General features: G+C 57.0%; 1 protein-coding gene across 1 annotated transcript in view; it reads right to left on the reverse strand.

The window, feature by feature from the left end:
- PLXNA1 (plexin A1) overlaps nucleotides 1–24,188 on the reverse strand; it is a 106,569-nt gene that overhangs the window by 62,351 nt on the left and 20,030 nt on the right. Inside the window, exons 3-7 of the mRNA XM_075158888.1 lie at nucleotides 6,532–6,672; nucleotides 4,317–4,417; nucleotides 3,723–3,846; nucleotides 1,474–1,627; nucleotides 746–845 (exon numbers count right to left, since the gene is read on the reverse strand). Of these exons, the coding sequence (XP_075014989.1) occupies nucleotides 746–845; nucleotides 1,474–1,627; nucleotides 3,723–3,846; nucleotides 4,317–4,417; nucleotides 6,532–6,672 (620 nt within the window). The remainder of the gene's footprint in view (nucleotides 1–745; nucleotides 846–1,473; nucleotides 1,628–3,722; nucleotides 3,847–4,316; nucleotides 4,418–6,531; nucleotides 6,673–24,188) is intronic.

The following is a 24,188-nucleotide window of genomic DNA, read 5'->3' on the forward strand; positions in this document are numbered from 1 at the left end:
CTTTTCCGACGTTCCCACAGCAGAGCCATCTCCCCGCCACTCAAGCTCACCGTCCGCAGCTCCTCAGCAGGAGCTCGCTGTCAGAGTCTTTAGACACCCTGCTTAGACAGCACATCAAATCCACACCTCCTCTATTTTATCACATGCATACCTCAAACCGCCTAAAAACCCCTACGTGGAGTAGATTTCAAGGCAGTCTGACAAGAAAGCAAATTCACAATTACTTCCAGTTAGGAAATTCTTGGATAAACACCTCAGGACATGCAGCATGTTCCATCCCATGTTGCTGTAACTTTCCAGCTCGCTCTCCAGCAAGCCTGGGAAGCAGGTACCGCTGCAGGAAAACACAGGCTTCTCCTTTTGCGTCGCCAAGTCACTCCTATTAACTGTTTCCAGGAATAACAAGATGCTTGGCATTCTCGGTCACATGGATTGCTACAGTCTGCAATGCAGTAAACTCGCTTTTTCTTCCAAAGCTTTGCCAAACCCAAAGCCCTGTTTTTAAGTGAGGTTCTGCCCTGATGCTACACGTTCCCACACGCCCAAACCAACTGTGGGTGCTCTGGTCACCGTCCCAGTTTACAAGGGCAAAAGGAGGAGGTTTCTCACTGCAAGCGCCACTATACTCGACTGCCCTTTCCTCTTGCAACATCAGCACCCACAAAGCTGAGATGTCTCTCTCCCAGTCTCACATTGCCCCACCAATCTCTTCCCGGAGCACTCTCACGAAGCCCAAGCCACTTACGACTGATGGACGCTGCAGTTGTAGAAAACAAAATCCACAGAAGCAAACTTCTTCCCCGTCTCCTTAGATTTCAGGTAGAGCTTCACCACTCGCTTGTCCCCTGGCAGAGACCCAGACAGAAAAAGGCATCAGAAAGGACACAGTGCACGGCCCGGCATTCAGCCCAAGGCTTGTGATGGGCTGGAGGGAGCTGGGCATCACCACTCAGCCCAGTTAACTAACAAAATCCCCTGAATCTGGCAATAAAAATAGAGTGTTCACCCACTCCCACTCAGCCACCAAACAGGCCAGCAGAGCCCAAGTACAGCTCTGAGCCCCTATAGCTAACTGCAACCTGCTGGCTTGGAGGCAAGTGCCTTGGGTTGTAGTGGTACTGGAGAGGAGCTTAACAGTTCTGGGGTCAGCAGAATGTGCTAGAGCCCATGGCCACCTACAGCACATCTGCCCAGGAATGGTCCACAGGTGGCAATGAGGCCAGGGTGCCCAGGACTGGCGCACAGACCACTAGAGTGTCAGCAAGTAGCTGTGCCCATGGCCTGGAAGAGAGCAAGGACCAGTCCCTCGTAAGCAGCAATGTCCTCCTACACCCCGAGAACCCAACTCTGGTCCTGCTCGGGGGCCAGGGGTTGCTGTCATGGGAGGACTGTCCTCCTCCACATCTGGCTGTGGGCAACAAGGGGGAAAAGGTTTGTCTCGGGCTTTCTTCCCACCCCAGGGCACAAGCTCACCGCGGCCCCTGGTGATGGGGATGACATCCTTGGCAGAGGGAGAGCTGCAGTAGATCTTCCCATCTTCAATGCGGCTCTCGGACTCGGTGAAGTCTTCGAAGGAGCAGTTGACTCCCGCTGAGAGGTCTGGGACGTTCCAGGCCTGCAGGACCAGCTGGGGAGGAGAGGCAAGAGCATCAACACAGAAAACTAGCAAAAAAGACTCCTCCGTCTCTGTTCTGTGTTAAGTCCAGCCAACAGAAAAGACCAGGGGTGCAATCCTTCCTCCGCCACCCACATGTGGTGGGGAGACCTGCTCCAGACTTTTGCCAGCAAGCCCTATCCACAGATCTCCCCATTCAGGCACGGAACAAGGATTTAAATGAGTTAAAAGACGGAATGACTCACAGCCTCCCATCCTCTGCCCTCACTGTACCACAAGCCATTACGCCTCACCTCTGCAGAGACCAGGCACAGCACTGGGCTAAAGAGTATTTCACGGAAAGGCATCCGCTCCGGCAGAGCCGAGGAGGGGAGGAATCCACCTCTTCCTTCGCAAAGTCATTCCTGGGGTCAGCAGTTCTCACTTTACAAAACGCTTGCCTTATTTCTAATTTGAATTTTTCGCAGCTTCCAGCCATTAGTTCTTGTTATGCCTTTACTTGATAGATTAAAAAGCCCTTTAGTCCCTGATATTTGCTCCTTGTAAAGGCACTTGTACTCTGTAATCAAGTCACCTCTTAATCTTCTTTTTGATAAGCTAAGCAGATTGAGCTCTGGAAGTCTCTCACTGCAAGGCATTTTCTCCAGCCTTCAACTCATTTACATGATGTTTACGGGAGGCTTTCAGCCTCCCCCTTTAAAAGCTGGACTCCCGCCTGAGCACAGCATTCCCACCTCGACCGCACCAGACCTCCGCGCAGCACCCTGCCATCGCTCGGGGAGATAACCACCCGGGAGGCGAAGACGCCGCCCAGCTCCCGGCCTCGGCCAAGGAGCATCGACAGCCCTGCAGCGAGGGCTCGGCCCCGGCACCGCTTTCCAGGACACCAGGCAAATGTCTGTCTTCTCCCTCTACGTCTAACTTCACAGACTTGGCAATACCAAACCCCGCTTTCTCTGCTAAACCAGCCCCACTCAGACCCAGCTGCTCTGCAGGGGAATCTCACCCCGTACACCCCCAGCCTCAGCATCCTCCGCAGATCCCATCCGCAGCCATCTCGCATTTATCTCCACGTTACCGCGTGCAGAAGCGCTTTCCAAACCGTCTCCATCCGCTGACAATTCCCCCCTGACGAGGACTTTTTGAGATCTGCCACAGAACCAGTTCTTAATCCACTTAACACGTGCTTTATCAATATTGTATAATGCTAATTTTTAATCAGAACATTGTGTTGTACCGAGTCAAATGCATTGTAGAACCTAAAGACATCACATCCCCACAGTCCCTCTTCTAATTCAAGTCATAATTTCATCAAAGAACAAAATGTGGTTTGTTTGACGTAAAACCGCGTTGACTGGCATTAATTACATTCCCATCCTTAATTCTTCATCGGTTGTATCCTGCACCCATTTTTTTCCTTTAGTTTTTCTAAACCTGACATCAAACTAAGGGGACTCTGACCATTTGGTTCTTTCTGCATCTGGGCAGAAAAAAGAGCACCTTTTCTGGTTCCTGGGCTTTTCTCAACATTCACTTATTTATTACAAAGTCATATTATTACATATATCCACAGGCCATGGAACTCCTCGACCAACTCTTTTAGGACTCCTGAGTGCCAGATATCCAGATGTGGCAGTTTTCAAAACTTTATTGCTAGTACACACTGTTTCGTATTCTCTTCACAGTGCTAATGGCCTGGAAAATACTTCGGGGAAGCCCATCATCCTTTCTGTCTGCACAGAGAGAGCAGCGGGTTGTGCATTGAAGTCTCATCCCAAAATATCTACTGCAGGCCAGGGTCAGAGACAGGCTATTGAGCTAGATGGATCGCTGGCCTATGAACGGCAACTCTGGTGCTGTTGTTTGTATTATGGAGAAATATTTATTGCTTGCTTATGTCTTTTCTAAATGATCATCAACTGGTTTATTATCTCCATCAATAGGCCAGCCTTCATCAATACCCTGCACTTTGTCTCAGACCTCTCTTCCCTTTCCTCCCTATTTGTTGTGTCCTCATTAGTTATTTTTAATTGCCGCCTCCCCAGCCGTCACCTCCAGAGGGTCTGGAGGTGGCTGGGGGGGTCCGCGGGCAGCAGAGGTGGCTTACCGGGACCTCCGACATGGTGACCGAGATGTTCTTCGGCTGGACGGTGAGCTGGACGCACTGCTGCAGGTCGGAGGCGAAGCGCTGGGGCTCGTCTGCCCGCTCGCACCGGTCCTTGCGCGAGCATCTGGAGGGGGATGAAACCACCATGGTGAGGAGGAGAATCCCTCGGGGTCCTGTGCGGCTCTGGGCTGACACCATGGCAAACAGACCCTTTGGCACGGAGGTGACGCCCAGCTAGGGACCTTGGGTGCCCAAGGCCCATACGGGAGCTCTGCTTTCCCCTGGTGCCAGCACTGGGACTTCTGGGGTTTTTTTAATATTCAGTTTTTCTTATTGGCACAAGGATGCCAAACTCAGGAGCCCATGGGCAGAATTAGTGGGCCCTGCCGGCAGCCTCACCACGCATGGGTGCTCATAAGCACAGCCTGGGCACTGCGGGAAGGGATGACAGACCCCTTGGACCGCTCCATCCCCCCACATTTTGGAGCCAAAGTCCGGGAGGGATGTCCCCAAGGAGACCAGCAGTGGGGACAGACACCGTTTGCCAACCATGGTTCGCTGGCGTGGCCCCAGGGACGATCCTGCGGTACTTACACGTTGTGGAGGACGCACCAGCCACAGTGGGGGTCCCGGGAGCCCAGGCACAGCTCGCAGCTCTCGTACTGCTCGCAGCTCTCCACCGGCACCCGCGTCACCTGCAGGGAACAGGCAGGGAGTGAAGGAGGACGGGCTGCGTGTTTCCCTGCTGTGCCCACACCTAGACCTCGCAGAGAGGGACCCAGCACAGACTCACCCTGGCCCGTTAGAGAGGAGCCAGCAGTAGGGAGCAGGCTGAGCCCCCTACCATCGCCCCGTCCTCTCCCGAGCCCGGGCAGCACATTTGCAGGCAACACCTCCACGCCAGGGAGGCTTTTACCCCAACCACGCTCCTTCCACCGTTGCATCTTTGCAGGATTGTGGGAGCGGGCTGTGCCGGCTCAGCCCCCGCACCGGCTCCCAGTGCTGGCCAGGCACCCACAGCTGCCGCAGCCCTTCTCCGAAAGGGTTACCGGTCCTTTATTAATTGCTCCTCCAGATTTGATTAAAATCCCCTCGTTCTCCAAGCCCTTCGAGCTCTGTTACAACTGTTCATTTAATTACTTTCCACCAGCACTCTGATAACACCGAGCCGTAGTAGGAAAGAGAGTGGGTTTTATTAAGGAGAGGGGATGGGGAGGGGGTGCATGGAGCTGCCTGCTCGCCCGCCGCGAGGAGCCGGCAGCACCAAGCAGCTGCTTGCGCCTGCCACACTCATGCCTCAGTTTCCCCACTGCTCCCACAGGGCAGGACTCACTCATTAATTAAAATTTGCAAACTTCTCTACCGAAGGCTAGAAGCGCTACCCAGGGCGCGCTCTCCCTCCTCCCAGCCCAGCAGGGGACAGGCTCAGCGTGATGCCTCCAGGGTTGGGATAAGGCCAACCATACCCTTCGGTTTGCACACCGATGAGGATGCCGGTAGCGTTCCCATTTGTTTGTCCCCCACATCACTTCAGGCAGGCGGTGGCGAGGGGGTCGGCAAGGGGTCCCCCCCAGGCAGACCCTGCACAGGCGTGTGCCAGCTCCCAGCAACAGTGCTGGCCCTTGGGGGAGATCCCCAGTCCAGCTCGGGGTAACCCCCCCTCCCGCAACCACGTCTCCAACATCTCCCCCGCAGAGGGGAGGCTTAGCTGAGCCAGGCCTGGGACAGAAACACAGAGGAGTCCAAACCAGTTTCTGCCTCGCCTGGGAAGCCGCGGGTTTCCTGCAGCAGAGCAGAAACCAGAGACAGGCGCTGGGAGGAGGAGGGAAAAGGCTCTGCTGTCCCCATGGGGCTGTCTAGACAAACCCACGGCCCTACTCCAGCATCCTTCCCCCTCCCAAGCCCCCGGGCTGGCGGCCAGGAGACCTGTTACACTCTGAGCTCTACTGCAGTCCGACCTGCACACACCTCTCCTGGGCAGAGGAGTAGAGATGCTGCGAGACGCAGGCACACCCAGCACGTCCCAGCATGGCCACCATGCATCACCCCACTGGGCACGGCATGCATCCTTGCTGACACCAGATCCAAAAAGTGCCACCGCCATGGCATGAACCTGCTTCACCTGCTTCAACGCAGCCTGTGGGTGGATGAACTCACACCAGCAGGCTCTCTGGCAGGTCAGGGATCACGCAAATGCTCACAAAGCCAACCAAAACTTCTTATCGTGAGCCCCGACCGCACTGCCAGGATGGCAGTGGCGGATCCGGATCAGTTCTGTACCTCCGGTTGGCTCAGCAGGAGCAGAGGCAGGGACTGAGGTGCGCCCACCGGGGTCTGGGGGCACCGTCCCTTCCACCCCAAGGTGCGAAAGCAGCTGCCCCAGAGCAGAAAAAGCCGTTCAGAACAAGGAGCTTCTGTTAACCTGCAAAAACCCCACTCCGCAGGGGATGGCCAGAGCAGGGAAGAGGTTTATGGCCAGGAAGGGTCAGGCAGCCCTCGGTCCCTGGGGACCACTGGGATTTCAAGCAGCTGCTGCTAACAATTAATGCCTGGGACACGGCCCCAGCGAGGAGAGGAGGAGCCACAGAGTCAGTGCCTCGGGGCAGTGTTTTTGCAGAGAGCAGCAGGGAGGAGCTGCCTCCATGCCCTGGGACAGGAGTCCCCAGGCAGCCCCGACCCCAGGAAGCAAGGGCCAGACCCTGCCGGGGAGCTGCCCGAAAGGCTTCCCAGCACACGGGACTGCAGGCTGGGGCTGCAATGTGGGCTACCAAGTCAGGAGAGTGGAGGGGCTGCCGTCCCCTCCCCTTACCTGTTTCTCGGTCATGGCGTAGATGTGCTGGCGGTCAGGGCTCAGCACCAGGTCTCGCAGGATGGAGCTGCCCTCATGGGCCACGACGTTCTCATACTGCAGCGCTTGGTGCTTCCTCTCAGCTGGCAAGTCCACCAGGATCTGCAGGGAGAGCAAGGTGGGGTGAGCATGGTCCCATGTGCACCTCACCCCCACCCAGGGAGTGGGATGGGGAATGTGCTCCGTTAGGGATGCCACTCCTCCGTCCCATGCCAGTGTGGCTATGCCACAGCCACTGCAGCACGGCGAAGTAACAGCTGCTCTGCAAACATCCCAACCCTTTCCAGAAGACCAAACTGCAATGTTTTCTTCCCTTTTTTGCATGTCTGGTGCATTTGCACCATTCTTATGCTGATGGTGTTCACCTCTCTCCAGAGAGGGAAGCCACATCCGTGGTTCTCACACTGCACCCCTCTATGTGCTGCCCTGCTTCCCCCACGGCTGCTCAGCCCCAAAGCCCCTCCAACTTGCAGCATGGCACCGACGAGCCCTCAGCTTGCAGCAAAGCAGCAAACCCCGTCTTGCCACAGCAGTACCGAAAGCGGCTTGCACACCGCACCGCACCAAGCCCCGGCTGGGCAGGATGCTGCTGTGCACGCAGGCAGGACTCCCGTTGCCCCATCCATCAGAGGAAACGATTGAGCTCATGACCGGGCAAGTCAAGAGGGTCTCAAGGAAGCTGAGGGTCAACAGAGGTTCAGAAAGCGCCTTTGTTCCTTTAGCAGGAACGTGGCGAAGGCTTTAATCCCCTTACGGCTCAAATTACGTTAAAGCTCTTCCTAAGTACGCTGGTTTCTGGCTGTACCAGCGATAACCACATCAGGAGCCACCACGGGGCTGGAGGCACCCACCAAGCAGGAGCTAAACTCGGCTGCGCTACTTGCAGTAACCTGATTGCCACCTCCGCGAGCGAGAGACGCTTCCTGCTAATGCCATCGCTTGCGATACCCCCAGATTTGGGCTGTCCCCCAGCATGGGGCAGCCTCAGGGGAGAGAGTGCCAGGGAAATGGCCCAGTGGGTCTGGTCTGCTCGGATGGGATGGGATGGGATGGGATGTGGGCCATGAGAGCAGCACATTCTGCAAAAAATCCAGCGGCAGGCGGAGAAGCAGTTCGCCCAGCGAGACAGAGCAAACGCTGCCCGGGATCAGCTCCACACTGCTGCCGGCACACGCGGGGAGCCGGTCCAGCACCCGCATCCGCAGGACTCAGTATCCGCCTGCTGCACAGGGCCAAATCCACTGCTCTGAAGCACCCCGCAAAACGCATCCTACAGCCTTGCCCTGATCATCACACCCACTCCCACGGCCCGGCACCGCCATGCCCAAGCCCTTGTGCCCCCCACGGCAGCCACCCTAGCATCCCAGCCGCTTCGTCCCCCTCGTGCAATAAATCACCGCCGGCATTTGCATAGTTCCCAATCAGGAGGATACGGGGCCGGGAAAGCAGGATCCTGGTGTGCAGCTGATTAGCATGGAAATGTATGCGGCTCACAAACAAACCGGGGCCCGTTTAATTAGAGCGGCGCCTTTGATTCACCGCCAGCCTCCTGCATGCACCAGCCCCGGATTATTTTTAGGCAGTTTTACAAAACAAATGTATTTAATTAAGAAAGAGACCCCTGAGCAACCAGAGAGCGATGAGTCCTGCACAGCAGTGAGCAAAGGGGCCGCCCTCTCCCTGAGGGCCATGGCGACCAGGCTTGCAGGGCCAGGCTAACTCTTGAGAGCCCACGGCACAGCCCAAAACCCCCTGTACGTCCTGCCGCAGGACTGAAGAGCCTTCTCCATAACTCAAACTGGTGCTGGTACTTACCCGCCTTCTCACCATCCTTTGCCAGACACCCACTCAGACTCTGCTCCCCATCACCCCCGCCCCGGGTACCACTGTGGGCTGGGGAACCCGGAGATGCCGAAAGCCCGTCCTAAAGCCTCTGCCTGCCCTTTGGGGGTGTGAGTCTTTCGGTCCAGGACCACATCTGCTCCTACTCCAAACATCAGAGGAGGTCAAGCCCCAGACACCTGAGGTTACAGGGCCACATGGCACTGCGGTACCCCTTGCCCAGTGGTACCCAGGATCATCCCCAGGACCCAACCCTGCCCCCCCCCACATCCCCTCCCAGGTCGCTCCCCTCCTGGCTCTCAGCTTCTCCCCTACAAAGTCCTGGCCAGCTCTCCAGAGGAGGGTAACAGGGAGCATCCCCCCTCCCCAGCGAGGCACTGTCTCCCCTCCTTGCTACGGCAACGTGACAAATGCACCTTTCCAACCCTTTTATGGGCCGCAGTTGCGGCACAGAAGAATCGATAGAGTTTTACCCTGGTTCTAAAATAGATCTATGGCTGGATGTCGCGCTGGCAGTAATTTTTAACTAGCGGGGTAATTTCCCCATTACATTATTGCACTGCGCGGTGCTGGGAAAGAGAAAGAGATGTATTAAAAAAACAACAGACGTGAAGCACTTCCAGTTAATTTGAGGCTCCAGGAAGAACCTAAAAATACTCCCGGTAGTCAAACAGGGCTGGAGGCCAGCCTGGCACACGTCAGGCTCTGCCGGTGGGGGGTACGGGGACACCCCAGGCATGCACACGCAGGAACCCTTCCCTCCCGCACCTCTCCTCCCACTAAGGATGCTCTATAGGCAGGTTTGGGATTCAGGAAAATGAAATTTGGAAGACCTAGCGATCAAGTTGTTTTCTGGTTGGCCAAAAGGCAGGGCACAAGGGAGTTTTCAAGTTAGCTCGTGTAGGCAAACCCATCCTGTCGCTCTTCCCCAGCACCAGGAGATCACCAGCAGACCTGAACATCATCCCACGCCAGGAGAAACCCGACTGCCCACAGTGCCCACTGCTGTGCAGGCAAAAGTGGGAACCCAGCATCAGGGCCTTTCCAGCGGGGTTAGCCCGATGGGAACCTGCTCATCCCGGCTGGTGGGAAGGGGACAGGCTGTTTGGACCATAACGTGGTGGATGCACAAGGTGTCTCCCATCTGATCTCTTATGGACGCTGGGAGGGACCACTCCGCCCCGGTCCCTGCACCCGTGGGGTAGCTGGGGGCAGGGGAAGCGGGAGAGGATGCGGTTTAATCAGAGCAGCCCCCCTCGGAAACAGGCTCCTTCCTGCCCACCCCGCCTGCCTTCCCACCCGGGGGAAAAGACATTTACCGAAAATAAATAAATAAATAAACCTATTAACCTTTCTCCTCATCCTGACGCTGATATAATTACCCAATACTAATAATTACTCACACTAATTTCTCGCTCAGGATTCCTGCCCTCGCTCTTGCCTGCCTCGGGCTGGCTTCAGGCAGCGGCTCGGCGGTGCTGCCTCCTGCGAGGGGCTGGCAGGAGCCCCGGGGGGCGGCTGGACCCCAGGCCGTGCCGAGGTGGAGGAGCAGGAGCGAGGGCCGGCTTGTCGGGCTGCTGTCTCGTTAAGTGAACGAAGGAGACCAGAGGCAAGACATTACAAGCTCCCTGCTGGGGTGCATCGTCTCAAAGCAAGCCCGGAGGCTGCTCTGCCTGAAACCCACACGCACGCCCTCCCCACCCAAGCGAGGAGCCCACCCCACGCGGCGAGCACCCAGCACAACTTCACTCTGAAGAGGGAAGGGTTAAAGACCTGGTCCCCCAGAAGCCAAGCGTGCTGGGGGAGGCAGCACAAGGCCAGGTGATGCAAAGGCGTCTCACCTTACCGAGAGGCCCTCGCCTCCCAGGCCAGCCGTGGAGGACCCCCGCAAAGGAACGATGAGGGAAAGGAGAGCATGCAACGCTTCAATCCCCGGACACCTGGTGTAATGAGTGACCGCGCACAGCACGCCCCGGCTGGGCAGAGGCAAAGCCCTCCCTCAGGAGGCCCAGAGAGGGTTCCTGGGGATGGTCTTGTCTTGGCTGGAGAAGGGAGTTGCCATCCCATACAGGTTTTGGAGGAGAGCACATCGCCTTGCTAACAAGCGTGCAGTGGTGCAGGGTCACGGCCGGTCAACAGCACCAGCCGGTCCTGCTGCTGCCTCGAGCCCTCCAAAGCTTGGCTCTCCTTTACAAACCATGATGCTGGAGCATCCAGAAGCTTCTGCAGGGCCCAGGCTCCACCACAGGCAGTGCTAGTGAAGCCCTGAGGAGCTGTACAAGACAAGGTTGGGACCTGAAATCCATGTGAAAGGCAAGGGGAAGCAAAAGCACCAGGAGGGCAGAGACAACGCATCAGAGGAGAGACGGCTCCTTCCATTGCAGCACGCTTGCCCTCCTGGGCAAGATGCCCTGCAGGCTTGTCCAGGTGAGGAGGCACCTCCCCACTGCCATAACCACTGCCAGACTGCTGCTCACCAAACCACCAAGGGGAAAACCTCTCGACGTCCTTATGGCCACCAGCAACGGGCTCAAGGCAGAGAGGAGCATCTCCCCAGGGCTGCCTTTTGGAAAGACGGGCAATGAGAGGAACAAAGGGCAGCAGCCGTGACCTGGCATCCACCCAGCGCTGGCAGCGGGTCCGGAGGAGGACAGCGGCGGATGTTGGGGCTTTACAGCTCAGCGCGGGCCAGGGATGCCAGGCGGAGAGGGGGGAAGCACAGCCGGAGAGGGAAGGCAGCTGCAGACATGCCAAGGCTGCTTTCGGATTTAACGTGTGGAGCGATCGACCACCGCCAACCCCGCCACGACCGCCCGCCGCCGAAACACCGAAAGACTTGGACCCCCGGGACGCCGCAGATCCATGGTGGTGACTATTCTTGCAACTCTATCCCGAATGCTTGCTTGATTTCTATCTTTGTTCTGATCGATCTTATTGCTACTAATTTTTACTCTTGATAATAAAAGTTCTTTAAGACATACGGCATTTGACCTCGTTTGGGTCTTAATCTCGCTCTTGGGATCACATCGAAACCTCCCCCGATATCGGGTCGGGCCGTTTCTGGCCAGGGCCCTGGGGGTGCTGGGGTGGGCCACCAGCTCCCCACGGGACCAAAAACAAGCTCTCGGGGGCACATGTGGAGGGTCACCAAGAGACCCGGTCTCACTGCAGGGGACACCCCCCAAGCCCACCGCTGGAAAGAGGGGGGCTCTTCACTGCCCTGCAGCCGGTCCCCCCGCGGGGCTCTCCCACCCCAGCCCTCCATCTCACCCCCCTTCGGGCTCTCAAGCCCCCATCCTGGGTGCCAAGCGGTCCCCTGCAGACCCCTCCTCTGGGCAGGAGAAGTGCTCAGCCATATTTTGTACTCTTATCTGTCCAGGGCTGTGATTAATTCACAGTGGCTGGCAGCAGCTACAAGAGAAGGGCGCTTTTGCCCACCTGCCACACTTCAAAGGCAAGGACTTATCTGCCTGAAACACGCTCCGCAGCCTTTTCACGGGGACCCTTTCCAGTTCCACAGGGCTCGCGCAGCACTGACAGGCAACGCCAAAGAAGGGCTTATTTACGGGAGCGCATTTCAAAGCCTCCCCCCTTCCCTCCCAACACTCACTGGGGGAAGCGGAGAGTCCCCCAGCCCCAGGGATGTCCATCGAGGACAGAGACTGAGCCGGGGGGACGAGACGGGGCTGCGAGGAGAGGATGCCGGATCGAGGTCCCTGTCCCACCTTCGCCCACACCCTGGTCCCCTCCTGCCCATCCTCTTGCCAGTGAGCAGCTCTGCAGCACATCCCTGAGTTGGGAGGAGGAAAAAGTTTTGACGTGTGCAGAAAGCAGAGCCCAGCCCCGGGACCAAAACCCTCCCCTTCCCGTGCCACTGGTGCTCACAGCTCAGGCACCACCGAAGCCCCGGGCTCCCGCACCCAAACCAGTGGGTGTGCATCCCCCCTCCACGGGAGCAGGGCCGTGCTAACACCCCAGCATTCTGCTTTGATTTTGCCCAACGGGCACAGGACAGAGCAAACATAACCAGGGGAGGAGCTGGTCCTGGCAGAGCTGACCTCCCAACCATGCAGCCACCTCCCAGAGGCAACAGAGGACCCATGCGGCCCGGCCACCCTGGGGCAGAGGTGACAGCTGCTGGGTAGCGTCACACAACACCGCGCCAACGAGCCTACAGCCGGAAAGGGAGTATTCCGTGTCCAGCCGGGGGGGGGCTGGCAGGGAAGAGTGACCCCCCCGAGGTGCCAGCCTGCACAGCCCCTCCCGGCACGTGGCCTGGGCTCACCCCAAGGCAGCAGGCGGCATGGGGATGGGGACATCGGCTGCCCCTCCACGTGCCTCCCTCCACCAGCCATGCCCCCGGGGACCAGCAGTGCCGGCAGCTGCTGCCTGCATGCCCCTCTCCGGTTTCCAAAGGAGGGTGAGGGGTTTAAAATGAAGTTCCTGGATCAGCTGCTTTCGGGGGGGATGCACTCCTCTCCCCCACCCCACACCGGGAAGGTGCAGGGGCTGCCCAGTGAAATCCGGGTCTGGGAGCAGCTGCGGGGCTGTGGCATCAGCTGTTTCTGGGGGGCACAGCTGATGGGGATGGGGGGGCTGGGTGCTGCTGGAGAGGGGGGCACCAGCATGCAAGAGCAGGGAGGAGGGGTAGGGAGGAGGCGGTGGCTCCTGCTCCCTCCCGCTGTATTGCAGGTTACCAAACTTCGGCATCCAGCGGGACAAGGATACGCCTCCGGTTTTGCTCAGGCGTTGAGAAAATCGCCACCAGGAGAGCCCCAGATGTGCTTTACCAGGGCTCACCAAGCAGCGCACCCAGCCAAAAGGGTACAGGTGAGGGCACAGCCAGGGTTTTGGGGATGCATCCCCCAGGGGCTCGCACCCGGGGCTGGGGACAGGACAGCCCTGCAGAAACATCCCAGCTATGCGGGGCGGGCTGGCAGCCGGCACCCTGGCTACCACCGCTCCTCCCGGCTGGCCACCGTCCCCGTCGCCCCGCCAGCTGCCCCCGCAGGAATGCACCAGCCGGGCGCGGATCAGACACATGCCTCCTCCCAGACAGGCAGGCAGCTGCCTGCTGCTCAAACCCGGCACGCCAGGGCCCCACGGAGGTGGGTACCGTCCTCCCGGCCTCCTCCGCGGGGACGAGGTTTCACCAGCCCCTCGCATGGGGCTGGGATGCTCCTGCCTCATCGCTAACCCGCCGAGGGAAAGGGGTGAGATGAGCTGCCTACTTCCATTCAGGGAAACCCATTCACTTTATGAAGATGAATATAAGCAAGGCTTTCGTCCCGGGCCTGACATCGCCCTGAGCCGGAGAATATTGGGACTTTAATTATATCAGTATAATAAAGCAAAAAACAAGGAGATACTTAATCTAAATCAATACTCATAACAGCAACAAATGCCAGTGACTTGCCGACACTGACAGATATGACACCGGTTAATCTAACCAGTTTCGAAGCCCACGTTATTACCGGTGCGGTATCCCGAGCTCGGCCATGCGGGCTGAGGACAGACGCACTCACTGCACCTCTCTGGGGAGGTGGGGTGGGAATTGGGTGAAGGCACTGGGGTTTGCCATAGGAGAGAGGGGAAAGGGGGGGAGCCAGGGGGGCGACCCTGCCCAGCAGAACCATGAAACACAGCACCACCTTCCCCAAAACTCTTCAACTACCTTTTTCTTTCACTCAAACTCATTTCCATCTTTTCCTCTTGTTCAGCCACCCACACAAGCGGTGCTCCCCCACGCCAAGCTCAGCAGAGCCAGCCAGACCAGCACCAGCACACGCGGCACAGCACGGCACTGGCCGGCCCCTCACCCACCGTCTGCATACCTTCCCAAAACCTCCCCTGACCAGGGCTGCCCGCATTGCTCCATCAGCAGGACGGGGAAGTACAGCCCAACACACCACTCCAGCAATTTTGACAGAACTAAAACACTGTCAAAATAATCTTTTCAATCTTTCTGTACCAAAACCGAACTGCTGGAAAGAGGGAGCGAGTGCCAGGGCGCAGTGCAGGAGCAGTGCCTTCGCTGGAGTCAAACCCGGGTGCAGGAGGGACCGATGGAGGCAATGAAGCGGGGGAAGGAATTACAAGCACCCCTGCACTGGGAGCCACATGGCGTGGGACGGGTTAAGGCATTTGCCCTGCTCCCTTCCCAGCAAAGCCCCAGGTCCCATCACCGTCCCCCCACCAGCCCACGGCCCCACGGCTGCTCGGGCAGTCTCGAGCCATTGATTTCCCAGCTTTGCCCTTCAAAACTCTCCTGGCTCAGCGCCCGGTTTGTATCGTCTAGTCACTCAGGAGCAAAATATCTCTATTATTATTGCAATTATTTCCCAATCAGCATCGCTCAGGGCTGAGGCGGTCAGAGGGGGGGCCCCTGACAAGCGAATCGATGGGCAGCCTCTGCCCTGGGGGCTGGCGGGGACTGGGCGGGAGGCGCTGGCAGCTGCCAAGCGGCACGGGGAAGAGCGTGCAGAGGACAAGGGAAGTCGGGGACCCCTCCGTGCAATGCCGTGACCTGGCAGGGTGGCAGTCCTCAGTCTCTGCCATCCCTCGGTTGAGCAACGGAGATGCAAAATAACCTGTGCATGGAGTGTGCGTGCAGCCACTGAACCCGCGCGCTCCGGATGCGATACAAGGGCTTTACCTCCGAGGCGCTTCATGGCTAAAGAGAACCGACGGGAGCTCCAGGGCGTCCCCGGGGGCAGCACAGCAGCTGCTGGGGCATCAGTTCCTTGGGGAGGGTGCGACGGAGCATCTCAAAACTACCCCTCCAGCAGCACGGCGCCTGCACCAGGCTGTGCCCTCTCCGGTGTAAACGCACACAAAACCCCAGCACTGGCACCTCACCACAGACACGTCCCTCTCGAGGGAGGGGAGCACAGGCAGGTAAGCCAGTCCCGCTGTTTCTCAAGGCACGGGAAGAGAGGAGGGAGCTGTGGAGGTCGGAGAGCCCGGTAACAGATGGGGAAGGAATTTCAGCCCTGCAAAATGGAAGGTAAGGGCAGAAAAAGCACATGGCAAAATGGGATGGGGACCTTCTCGCTGCATCCCACTGTTCCCCTCCATGTAGAAAAAAGCCCTGGGTGACAGCAGTGAAGGGCAGAGCACATCATAGAAATACAGATTATTTTTTTCCCCGTTTATTAATTACTGTAGGCATCCCAAGCGTCCCAGCAGGCCCCAGGCGCGCTGAAGCCATGGCAATGTGTCACCTTCCCGGCTCCCACGGGACTCAGACTGCACGTGACCAGCCTGGGGTGAGTTAATACCTAAACGTCCCAGAGAAGTCCCTGGGAAGAAAGCTCTCGCCTGAAGGACTCAGTTTTCCAAACAAAAGCCATCCCTTCACTGCCAAGACACCAGCTCCTCCAAGGAGACCATATCCTTCTGTCCCATGGGGACCAGCCTGGACCCTTGGCTGCCGGTCTCCTGCGATGCACAGCCCATCGCCCTGGCTGGCGAGCAGAACAGACCCAGAGTCGCCATCCCCAGCCTCCCCACAGCTTAGAAGTTGCTATTTCTCCCGCAAATCCGAAGCACCATTTATTTTCCTCCTAACAATGCTGTTTAGCTCAACAGGACAGCACAAGTCCCCCCTCACGAGCCTCACTGCACTTCTGACCATGCAACTAGACCAAGATAACCCTAACAGAACGCTGAGGGCTTGTCCCACCACTCTAGCCCTCCACATTGCTTGGAACATGCCTACGGCCAGGGTCTCAAACCCCCACTGCCTGCCAGCGGCGATGGGGACGCTCCCTTTCCAGATCTCCATCAGGGAATCCCAAAAGGCAGGGAGGAGGCAGCAGGGCTTCGCCAAGGATGCAGCGGGGAGGAAGGACAGGCTCCTAGGGCTGCAGCACAGCTGGAGATCAGCTGGATCCTTCCTCCCCCCTCGGCTCCAGGAAAATAGCTGTTTCCTTCCTGGTCCCTAAAACAACACAGCAGCAAGACAGGAGCTGCCTGAGGACAAGGCAGGGGCCGTCAGTCTTGCAAACAGAGGAGCCAGCAGCAGGAAAAGCCCACGCAGGGGAGGCTGTGGAGGGACAGACCCCGAGGGGAAGGTCTGCTTCAGGGCACCCCTGCGGTCAGGTCCCCTCCCACCCCAGTGCCCACACCAGCAGCCCCACGCGCAGATTCAGCGCCAGCCAAACCCCCATTTCGGTGGGGCAGCCTGTGCACCCCTCCCAGGCTGCTGTGCAGGGCATCATGGCTTGCATCTGGATTGATCCATCCATCAGATTCCCTCTGGAGCCCTACATCCCACAGCATAACGCCACAAACTCCAAAGCCTTCTGCAACGGCATCTCAGCAGCTCCCAATCCATTCAGCTCCGGCCGCGTAAGTGCACCAGCCGTTACTTCCATGGTGTACAAGCCGAAAGCCGTTTGCTGCAGCAATACATTGCAGCAAGGGGGATATAATAGGAACTAAATCCGCTGCCCATTCACCTCCACCCAGGGAGAAGGACAACACTGACTGCACAGGGGGGATTCCGCTTCACCCGTTTAACACCAGCTTTGATCCCTTCCTACCGATCAGGCCTCTTGTTACCGCAGCTCTGGGCTGTCCTGGTGTTTTATCTCCATGGACAAATCACACCAGACTGCCCAGGAAAAGCTGATAAGCAACAAAGATCAGGGTCTAAATATCGCAGGGCACAGTAACAACATTAAATATTAACATCCAGCACAGGCAGCAGGACTGGACATGGAGAATCTCTTACAAATTCAACAGCAAAATCATACATTGCATGATGTACTTCATGGGAACGCAAGCCATGGCATCAGGAGGAGGTGGAAAGTTACAGTCACGCTTTTTTTTTTTTTCTTTTTAGATCAACATCTCCACTATTGACACGCCGTGATCAAAACTCCAGGCTCTGCCTTTCCTCCCGAAACAGTCTCTGCTCCAAACATAAGCACCTCCAAGATTAGAGGAGAAATATTCCACCGCTCCACGCTCGGTGTTCCCGGTGATAACAGACAGCTAAGCCTGGCTTCGGGCTCAGCGTAATGGAGGGCGCCTGCAAATATTTTGCTTCAAATACACTCAGACCCTCTCGCTCGCTCCACCTTGAGCTCTTGACATGTTTGCTAAAATTCCCTGCTTTCACCTTTTGTTTGCATTTTAAGGCTTCGTTCCCACACCCTAAACCTTGGGCCCTCCTACAGCATCTCTGACCCCGAGAGCCGCATCCCCGGCTACATTACACCCTTCTCCGCATCTCCAAAAAGCCAGGGGAAACCTATGGGGTCGTGGCTCCCCACCGTGCAGAACTTGGAGAGATGAAAACCACTTCTCTGCAGTGGGCTCTCATTCAAAACCAGGATGAAAATTAGGCTCTTCAGTCTGCCGATAGGAGCAATTTCGAAAGAGAGACTGAGAAGATTTAAATATAGAGATTGCTTTCCCCAAGGATGCTGCTCGAGATATTTAAGAGCTCAGGTTTTACATGGCATGGATTTCCTTTGGCACTGATGCAGAACTCCCCACCCCGCTTCTCCAGGCAGCAATCCCTTCTCCAGGCTGCCGGGGAGCACCGGGTCCCATCCGCAGAGCATGACAGCGACTGCAGGGCTCATGCGGGAGGTAAACTGGGGTGCAGGGGGGCTGGAGCCCACCCGGAGCTTTCCAGGTGCCACAGCACCCGGCTGCAAATTGTTGTAACCCCAGCTTTTGCAGGTCCGTGTGATGGGAAGCGAAGAGCCCAGCTAATTCTAAATAAAGGACCCCCAGGCACGCGGGGCTGCTCCCTGAAAACCCAGCTCTTCTAAGACCAGACCAGAGCGTACGTCGCATTCAAAACCAAGTTCTCAGAAGATCTTTGAGGAACACCTGCCACCATCCCCACCGCTGCCAGGGGACCTCAAGCCACTTGCCACCCGCCGCAACTTGCCAGCGTGGCCAAGGAGCTGCTCCCAGCTGGGGATGGCACCCAGCAGCCCAGCAAGAGACAGGCAAGCAGCAAGCGCGGTCAGACCTCACTGGCCCAATGCTGGAGGGAGCGGCGATGGGGACGGGCAGACAGCCCCCGGATAAACAGCTTTATCCTGAGATCCAACCCTGGCAGGCACCCATCGCACGCCTGAATATCTGTAGAGGGAGGCCAAGGGGTGGGAAATGATGTTAATTAAAGTTTTAATTACTGTAACCAAACGAGTAGTATAATTACTTTATTCTCACAGAGACTTCAAACTGATTAAGGACCACGTGCACAATCTTTGGGTTGATGTGGTTTTTAATTAAACGTGCCGTTAAAGACAGTGAGAGGGGCGGGCAGGACGATGGCTCGGCCCTGCCTGCTCCTGCCCGGACCCCCCGGAGACCTCGTGCAAGGAGGGAGCCCAGGCTGGCGGAGACACGAAGGTCAAGAGCAGTGCGAAAGGCCAAAGACAGCTGCTTTGGGAAGACCAAAGCCAGGGGGATGCACACAGGTGTCTCGAAGGAGAAGCTCCTCTCCTATACACCGGCCCTCAGCTTCACATTCCTCCAAAACATCTACCTTTACAAACATCTCCAAAACAACCCCGCACGGGCCCCAAAAATATTAATGAACTGGTGCTGCCAACTGGAGGGAATGATTAAAAAACAATTTTGCAACGGTATCCTTTTCAAATAATAACAATACTAAAAGACAAAGCAGTAGAAATTAAATTCCCAGTCCCCTACCTCAAATAAATAGTATCAGAATTTGAAATGAGACATAATTACCCCGGCAAGGTTAAAACCGCTAATGCACACGGAATACAGAATCACCATCCATCATAATCATATCTCGTATCGCAACCATTATTTATAATTAGGAGGCACGGTTTAAAAAACACATAAAGACGCCCATGCAATGCAGTAATTCTTCTGTTATTGCTCCTGAAGGGCCAATCCTGGTCCAACTTGTGGAGTCCAGGATCAGGCAAAAGTAATTCCCCGAAAACCCCCAAAAGTCATTTCCAAAAAGCTCCTTGCCGGGAATGGAAACCCACCTCAGCCCACCTGCGAGCCCTGCCTAAACACCAGGCCAGTGGCACGAGGACACAACCGGGCTGCGCTGGATCTCTCCCAGCCACTCAAACCCAAGCAGGCTCACAAGGCACCCACATAGTCCTTCACCCTTAACTATACTGAATTTACATTTTTTTCCCCAAATGCCAGAGCAGCAAGAGCAGAGCTAAGCAGACACCAGAGCCACAACCCGGCTCCGCAAGCCGATGGCCAGCCTGCTGGGCTTTGCCCAGGCTTTCTCACGCCTGCTGGGTGGTTTGTTACCTATTTTTAAAACCACAGAACGAGTTATAGCAAAAGCTGGGGAAACCGAAAGCTAAGCCCAAAGCTGTTGAAAGCTGCCCTCCTTTGAAGTGCGGGCTTTGCAGGCTGCCCCTGTGTCCCAGTGAAATATTAACAAGCTCCCAGCAAAGCAGGAGGAAATTACCCTAAATATATTCTGGGGAAGTCTGCTGACGGCGGTGCCTACACGGCAGAGCCCGGCTCTCGAGGTACCTACCTCCAAATCCCTTCTCCTCCCAGCAAGGAGGAGCAGCGAGCCTGCAGCCCCGCCAGGATGTGCAGTGGCTCCAGCACACATGCAAGCGCTGAAGCCAGAGCAAAGCCCTTGCACAGAAAAGCACAAAACACCAGCACGTGGTGGGGTACACAGCTGGTTCAGAGCCCCAGGAGTCTGGGAGAGGCGGTTTTGCACCCTTCCGTGGCAAATCAAAAAGCGACAGCGGTTGGAGAAGGTGCCCTGGGGACACAGAGCCGTGATGGCAGGGGCTACAGCAAAAGTCCAGGGATGAGACCGTGGAAAGGACAGACACACGCATGCACACGTGTGTGTAAATCTAAGCTACGGTGGTTTTGGAGATGGCAAAGCAAGCTGGGGTAAGGACAGGAGAGAGCTGAGGCACAGCCAGAGAGGCACAAGTCCCTAGCAGAAGCAGCCCCGAAAAGGAGCTCAGCCCCACCACTGCCCAAGGGAAACAGCCAAAGCCGGTTCACCCCGCCAGTCTCATGACTCTTACTCACAAGCAGAGCGGCACTTTCTCAGAAGTTTCATTAAGCTGTAAAACAAGAAAAAAGTAACAAGGGGGGGGGGGAAATCAAGAAAAAGCCAGCTCGCAGATGCACGTACAAACACCCTCTCCAGAACCCAGGAAACACGTTTCTAATGAAGGTTGCCACAAACACAGCGAAACACCAGCCGGAATTTCCAGCCAGGGTCCCCTTACCGGAGGTGGGGACTGTGGCACGAGAGGACAACGGGCACAGGGAGTAGCTGGCGGGGGGCACATCCAGAGAGAGGGGCTCTGTGCAGAGCAGCACCACGCTGCTGCCACCACAGAAGGGGGGGTGAGCCTTTTTGGGGTTCAGCCACTGTGCCCACCCGGCCGTCAGCTCTCCGGGGCAGGTTGTCTTCTTGCATGGTGGGTACCAGCCTATGCACCCCATCATGGATGATTGCTCCGAACTCCAGGGCTGCACGCAGGGGCTGCGGGGCATCTCTTAGGCTTGCCCTGAGCATTTTACAGCTCCTCCTCTATTTCAGACAGCCAGCACGCTGCCCAACATGCCAAGGATCAGGCCAATCTTGCAGGATCGGATAGGTTTGGGGAAGACCACCTTGGGATGCCAGAGAGGGCAGGACAGGACTATGGAGGAGAAGTACTGCAAAGCCAAATGGGACTGGGTCATCCCCCCGCGGCCAGTGCCTCTCCAGGCCCTGAAACCAGTGCCTCGCCGGGCTCTGGCTGCCGTCCTTCAGCCGTGTCAGCCCTGATGGCACACGCCAGAAGGACTTTTAACATCAGTGGCGGCAACTCTACTGCAACCAAAAGTAGCAGAGAGAGAAGGAGGTGCTTTGCAGGATCAGGCAGAGGATCACTATTTGCCCTTCCAAGTGCTGAAAACTAATACCCCTTCCCCCTTTTTATTCCATTGAAAACTTGACAGAACCTCCTAGTGCTTTGCAGTTGAAATTGGCAGGTCTTAAATTAATTGACTGCAATTTTACACAACAACATGTTTAGCTGCGAGCTGGCCCATGGCCCGCTTGGCTCGCCATCGCTCCCCAGACACTTTTCAAGCAACCTCCAAAACTTCATAACACATCTAAGGCGAGGCGAGCAGGCTGCCAACGTGACCCGCTCCCTGCCAAAAACCAGCCCTGCCTCCCCGCGCCCCCGCCCCGACCCTGCTCCAGCTCCTCCGGTGTTTTCCCCCGCTCTTGTTAATGGCTTGTTAAATTATTCTCATCGTCTCCGAGGATTTTTGCTCCTCCAAACGGCGAGGAGCACGGGGCGGGCTGGGTTACGGGCCCGCTGCTTTGCCATGGAAACGGCAGCAATGGGACCGATGCGCGCAACAGGGGCGAGAAAAGTCAGGGGTTTTTTCTTATTTCGATCCATCCTGACACACTCCTACTCTCCTTCCGCTTACTACCCCGGGGGACGAAGACCGAAACAAAAGATGACGATGCAGTGGTAGTCTGCAATGTCCCCATCCGGGGCTGGGTGCGTGGGGTAATGCAAAAACACACAACCCCAGCACCCAGGAACGAGACGGCGCCTGCAACCCACCTCCAACCCACCCAAAAAACAACCGCACTCTTCTTAGGAGAGGGTCTGAGCTGGCTTCGCCGCTCACATGGAGCCTGCCTGCGACCCAGCCCCCAAAACGCGGGGCTGGTCCCGCCTGGTCCCGGCTCAAGGTCTCCGAGCCTCCCCGCGAGCTCCCGCGAGATGCTGCCGCCGCCTCGGCCAGGCGCGAGCCCCAGCGATGAGTCAGCCCCGGCTCCCAGCCCTAATCTAATCCCGTCCCCGGTGCCGGGCGGCTTTCCAGGGCATGTCCGCAACATGAAAGGCGCGCTCTCGCCGCGCTGCCGGGTTGAGAACCGGAGGAGGAGAGGGGAGGATTGCTCCAGCTCTGCCTAGGACTTGGGTCGAGCAGCCGATGCTCTGTGAAAGCCAAACTGGGGGTGGGTTGTTTGTGTGATTTCATTGCTTGAACAAACAGAAACATCCTGTATGTGATTAAGAGCCTTTATGAAAAACACACCAGCGCCGAGCCCCGCAGCTGGGGCCGAAGGTACGGCTGCGGCTGGAAGGCAGCGCGCAGCAGGGCTCGGCCACACTGGGGTGAGCAGAGCTCCGAGGCAGATTCACGCAGCCACAGCATCCCAGGGATGTTTCAGGCCATGCACGGAGACAGACATCCCCCCTAAGAAATCATCTCCCCCATAAAATGTCATTTTTTTCATGCCAACCTCCCCAAGCCCTCACCCTAGGGAGCAAGAGGCACAGCAGGGTTACCAACAGCCCACGAGCCGCAGACGATGGCGGCACGGGGAGAGGGAGCCAAGGCACTAACATCAATCTGAAGCATTAATTCTTTCCTTTATCACCTTCTGCCCCGGGGTATCAAAGTACTCCACGCATGCCTATAGCTTGCTCCTCCTTTTGGCTGTGGGCATCGCCACCCGCAGATGCGCGGAGGAGAAACGGGCGACGCAGCAGGAGAAGCGAAGCGAACTGACCACAGTCCACCCCCTCCCCAAAAAAGGGAGGACTCCAGCTCCTGCCAAAAACCAGGACTTGCCTGGACTTGTGTGGCCGTCACCTCCGCAGCCCCTGCCCTCCGCTCCGGCAGAGCTGCCTCCGGGGAGCCGCGCCAGCAAAACACGTGCTTCTGCTTAAGGAGCACAGGCTGAGGCGGGGGGGGGGAAGCACTTAAGCATTACACACACACACACACACCCCCCCAGAAAAAAAGAAAATTGAAGTTTTGAAGTTGTTTCTCTTTGGCAAGGTTCAAAATAGGGCAAGGTTTTTGTTTTTGCTGGGAGGCTTTAAAAAAAAAAAAAAAATGTATTTCATCCAAACCATCCTTGAAACATTCTTGACATTTATTACCATAAACTTTTCCTCCAATTAATTGCTTCTACACGACTATCATTTTCCTGATGAAAAACATCACCAGAAACTCGCAAGCCATTAAAAAAGCGCTCACTCTCTCTCTCTGTTTCTCCCTGCTCGCGAGCATAAACAGAATTAGGGAGGTTAGGGGGGTCAGAAACAACAGTTTTGACTCAACAGCCTTGGCCGGCGAGAGCTGCCACCCGCGGCAGGGACACCGAGGGCAAGACTCGGAGCTCACTAGATGCTTGTAAAAATACCCCAGCTCCATGGTCTGCGATACCACCTCCGGCACTGACTCAGAAATGCACGGCGGGCCAAGTCTCAGCTGAAAAATCATGTTCTCAGGGATTTGAGCTGGGTTTATAGCCAAGTTTTCACAGCACAGCGGCGAGGATTCTCACACGAGTGCGGCAGCACATGGGGCGGGGGGAAAGGCAGCTGAGCAGAGGTGAGCGGAGATGCTTCCACCCCAAGAGGGAGGCACCGACACCTGGGTGGATACGGTGTCGGGGAGGACCTGAGCTGTTTGCTTGCTCTTTAATTGCTTCCATTTCCAAAATGAAGCCCAGGTCTGATTTCGGCAGCCCGGGCGAGCAGGCATCGGGCAGAAAGGCAGCCCCGACTGCGGTCTGAAAGGAGGAGGCTGCAGAGGGGAAGGCGAACCACGATGCTGGACTCCGGGAAGGGGCACAGAGGAAGCCCCTCTACCTCTCCTAAGCCACCTCTGGGATCAGTGGCTAAAGAGGGGACGAGGTGCAGGGGGACAGGTTCGAGGCACCCCAAGCAGCACACCCCACAGGGATCACGGCGGTAGGTGCCACCGAGGCTGTGCCAGCCCCCACACAGCCTCCGGCC

The sequence above is a fragment of the Calonectris borealis genome, chromosome 10 (genome assembly GCF_964195595.1).
Source record: "Calonectris borealis chromosome 10, bCalBor7.hap1.2, whole genome shotgun sequence".
NCBI lineage: Eukaryota > Metazoa > Chordata > Aves > Procellariiformes > Procellariidae > Calonectris > Calonectris borealis.